At 36.2% G+C, this 4107-nt stretch overlaps 1 protein-coding gene across 1 annotated transcript; it reads left to right on the top strand.

Moving 5' to 3' along the window:
• Nucleotides 1–418: 418 nt before the first annotated feature.
• LOC127088310 (uncharacterized) lies at nucleotides 419–2750 on the top strand. Its single transcript, XM_051029245.1, has 4 exons — nucleotides 419–1477; nucleotides 1568–1873; nucleotides 1925–1964; nucleotides 2048–2750. Exons 1-4 carry the CDS (start codon nucleotides 495–497, stop codon nucleotides 2435–2437), a joined length of 1719 nt encoding a protein of 572 aa, XP_050885202.1. The 5' UTR covers nucleotides 419–494; the 3' UTR covers nucleotides 2438–2750.
• The last annotated feature ends 1357 nt before the right edge of the window (nucleotides 2751–4107 follow it).

Here is a 4107-nt window from a genome sequence, read left to right as displayed (position 1 = left end):
AAAAAAATTCAACCTTTCTCCCATGGCTTCAAGTTCTGCTGTTGGAACTTTAGTTGTTGGTGCTTTCACTGCTCCCCCTGCAATTGCACCACCACCACGCCAGAAAACACTACCAAAAAATGCTCCTAGTAACCGAACTGACATGGCATGGAAACATGGCATTGCTGATCCGAATAATCCAAGAAAAATCCAATGCAAGTATTGTCAAAAAAAGGTAACTGGAGAAGTCTACAGGCTAAAGCATCACTTGGCTGGAACTCAAAAAGATGTTGAAGCATGTAAGGCTGTCCCAGATGAAATCAAGAGAGAAATACTGCAGGTTTGTTCAAGATTGCAAGAAAATTTGATTAAAAGAACAGAGGCAATGGTGGAGGAAGAGATGTCAGAGGCGTGCTCAAAAAGAATGAGCAGTAACAACTCTGGAAACATATTTAAGAAAAGGTGTTTCAGCTCATAACCTAGCATCAATGCAGTTCTAAAGAAGGGTTTAAGAGATGATGCATGTCAAGCAATTGCAAGGTTTTTTTTACAATAATGCCATACCATTCAATGTAGCAAGGAGTGAGGAGTTCACTATCATGTGTGATATGATTTCAAGACATGGTAATGGATTCAAACCACCATCTTATCATGACTTGAGAATTAAGTTGTTAAATCAAGAAATTAAGTTAACACATGAAGCTTTGGAAGAACATAGAAAGGAATGGAGGAATATTGGATGCACCATAATGACCGATGGATGGACTGATCGGAAGAGGAGGACAATTTTGAATTTTTTGGTTAATAGTCCAAAGGGTACTGTATTTTTGAAGTCTGTTGATGCATCTAACATATGCAAAACAGCCGACAAAATCTTTGAAATGATTGATGCTGTTGTTGAAGAGGTTGGAGAAGATAATGTTGTTCAGGTCGTGACAGATAATGCGACAAACTACAAGGCTGCCGATGAGATGCTGATGCGAAAGAGGAACAAATTATATTGGACACCTTGTGCCGCACACTGTCTTGATTTGATGCTTGAAGATTTGGAGAAGAAGATATCGGTTCATGAAGAGACAATTCCAAAGGGTAAAAAAATTACAACTTTTATTTATTCAAGAACTTCTCTCATTTCTATTTTGCATCATCACACAAAAAACAAAGATTTGGTGAGACCAGGCGCTACTCGATTTGCCACGTCTTACCTTACTTTAGGATGCTTGTATGAGAACAAGGAAGCTTTGATAAGAATGTTCACTTCCAAAGAATGGAAATTGAGCAAATGTGCAAAGTTAAGAGATGGAAAAGCCATTGAAGATGTGGTTTTGGACAAAAGTTTTTGGAAGAATATTGTTGTTTGTTTGAGGGGTGCTACACCTCTCATTAAAGTGCTTCGTTTAGTTGATTCAGATCAAAAACCAGCCATGGGATTAATCTATGAGGCAATGGACCAAGCAAAGGAGGAAATTCAAAAGAATTTTAATGGTGTAAAAAAAAGGTATCTTTGTTTTATTTAACTTTATTCACGTATTTGTGTTTGTACTTGATATCAAATGTTAAAAATAACTCAAATTATTATAATTTGTAGTTACAAGTCTATTTGGAATATCATTGATGATAGATGGGACAAAATGCTACATAGACCATTACATGCTGCAGCCTATTATCTCAACCCGCAGATGCATTACGACTCTAGATTCAAAGCTGATATTGAGGTTAGAAAAGGTTTAATGGACTGCTTAACTAAAATGGTGGATGATCCTGAAGAACAGGCTAAGATTGAAGTCCAAATGCATGACTTTAAGAAACAATTAGGGTATTTTGGCACAGAATTGGCCAAACGAACACTTGAAAAATCTACTCCGGCAGATTGGTGGGATTCAATTGGGTTTGAGTGTCCAGAACTGCAGAGATTTGCTATCCGCATACTCAGCTTGACATGCAGTTCATCAGGTTGTGAGCGAAACTGGAGTGCTTTTGAGATGGTGAGACTTTAAGAATTTATAATTAATTGTATAAGGCTTTCATCTTGCTTATGTTAATTTTTTTTACATTTACTGTAATTAAGGTCCATACAAAAAGAAGGAACCGCTTGAAACAAAAAATGATGAATGATGTTGTATTTGTCATGGCTAATTCAAGATTGTCCAAAAAAAAGAAAGGGAGAAGAACATTTGAGATAGAGTTAGATGACCTTGGATCTGATGATGATTGGCTTATGGACGAAGACGGCGACATTGAAATTTCGGATGAAGACTTTATTCAAATGAATCAAGAACAAATTCAAGAGGATGATATTTTTGTTCATGATTTGGAAGATGAACATGATAGAGGGATAAATGAAAATGAATTTGATGATGACTTTGAAGATGAAAATGAAGATGAAGGAGATAATGAAGACAATGATGATCCATTGAATGATTATGACCAACTCCAACATGACTTGTTTGGAAATTGAGTGAATTTTCATTAAGTTTTTCTTATAAGTTTTCAATTATTATTTGCTACTGTTTTGAATGTTGTGGTGTTTTGGAATTGTCTTGAATTAGTTTTAATGAATATTATCCTATGAAATTTCAGTTTTTAAAAGTAATTTTAGTGTTATTTGAATTTTATTTTTATATTATGTAGTGTCATATGCATATTATTAATCTATATGCAAAATATATGTGAATTTTAAAATTTGGTAGGATCTTACGATCCGTGTTACGATCCCCCGATTCACGATCTAATTATCCCAACCCGATCTTGCGTAGGATCTCGAGTTTGACTACCTTGGTCATGATATGTCATTAGGGTACAAATCAGTTAATTAATTCCATGTCCATACTCAACATAGTTACATGTATTTAGTTGTCTTGATTTTATAAAAAATTCTAATCTTCTCACAATATTAAGTCATTAATGATAGAGAATTTTGGAACAAAGACATTAAATATGTTTAGATTTGTTAATATTTTGGTTATATTTAAGATTAAAAAATATGAAAGCTTTTACTTATTAATAAGGTCAGATGGAGTAAATTATAGTGCCCAGTAAAACAGTTGTTGATATTTGTAAATATAGTGTTAAGAATATTTGTATATAGAATAGTCTCACATCGACTATATCATGTAATTATCTGTAATCTCTCTATATATAATAGTCTCTGTAGTGTTTTTTAAAACACACGGTTTATTCAATGTCTCTTAGTCTCTTTGTATATTTTAACATGGTATAAAGAGTCTAGTGAGAGACAATCATTCACCGTGCTTTACCCGGTTGACCCCTGTCTTCCAATGAGAAATTTTTGGCAAACTGTGTCATTACTCCGGTTTGACTTCCATACATTTATGTGACTCATTTCGGCATCAGTTTTAAAAATTCTCCTGTCACCACCGCACTGTCGCCGCCGTCGCTACTGTTCCCGACGTCTTTCCGGCAAACTAACCCTATCGGCAGAAGTGCCTCCCCCGAACCGTCTGTTTCCCACTTTTTCGCCGACAGAAACCTACGCAAGTGCCCACACGCGCCACCTCCGTCTCCGCGCATGGGCCTCACGCGCCGCCACTGAACCGCATGTGACAGCACGTCCGACGGTCAATCCCGACAATTTTTCCACGCTCTACTCGCCATCGTGCAACTGCTTCAGATCCGCTCTCAGATTTTATTGTCTACTTATGGAAAACTATGATTCAGTTCAAACAAAGCCTTTTTCACTCGGTCCGCGTGATATTTACTCTCTTTAGATACTCATGGCTACTCCTCCGAACTTTACGCCAAACTATGATGATTTTCTCAGGTGGTATCGAAATTATTAGAACTCAGATTTACTGCTTCGGTAACACAAACTGATAATTCATCTGTCTGCCTCTCTCAATCATCTTCTCTTAAACCTTGGATCCTTAATTCTGGTGCTTCTGATCATGTTATTGGTAATAAAAATATTTTTTCTTCCCTCTCTATCTCTGGTGTCTTACCTACTATAACTTCTGTCAATGGTTCTCAAACCCGATCCGAAGGGATTGGTACTGTTCAAGTTTTACCTTCTCTCTCTATTATTTCTGTCATTTTGTCCATTTAATTTACTTTTAGTCAGTCGTTTAACTCGTTCTCTGGATTGTAGTGTCACCTTCACTAACAATAATG

The sequence above is a fragment of the Lathyrus oleraceus genome, chromosome 5 (assembly GCF_024323335.1).
Source record: "Lathyrus oleraceus cultivar Zhongwan6 chromosome 5, CAAS_Psat_ZW6_1.0, whole genome shotgun sequence".
NCBI lineage: Eukaryota > Viridiplantae > Streptophyta > Magnoliopsida > Fabales > Fabaceae > Lathyrus > Lathyrus oleraceus.
Note: the sequence above shows the minus strand (reverse complement) of the source record. Positions and strands in the feature narration are given on the sequence as shown.

Bases quoted from the DNA above. Each gene is read 5' to 3' on its own strand.
- LOC127088310 (XM_051029245.1), top strand. From the start codon at position 495: ATGATGCATGTCAAGCAATTGCAAGGTTTTTTTTACAATAATGCCATA. The intron at 1,478-1,567 runs GTATCTTTGTTT...TATAATTTGTAG, and splicing joins TTTAATGGTGTAAAAAAAAG to TTACAAGTCTATTTGGAATA. The intron at 1,874-1,924 runs GTGTCCAGAACT...CTTGACATGCAG, and splicing joins TGGGATTCAATTGGGTTTGA to TTCATCAGGTTGTGAGCGAA.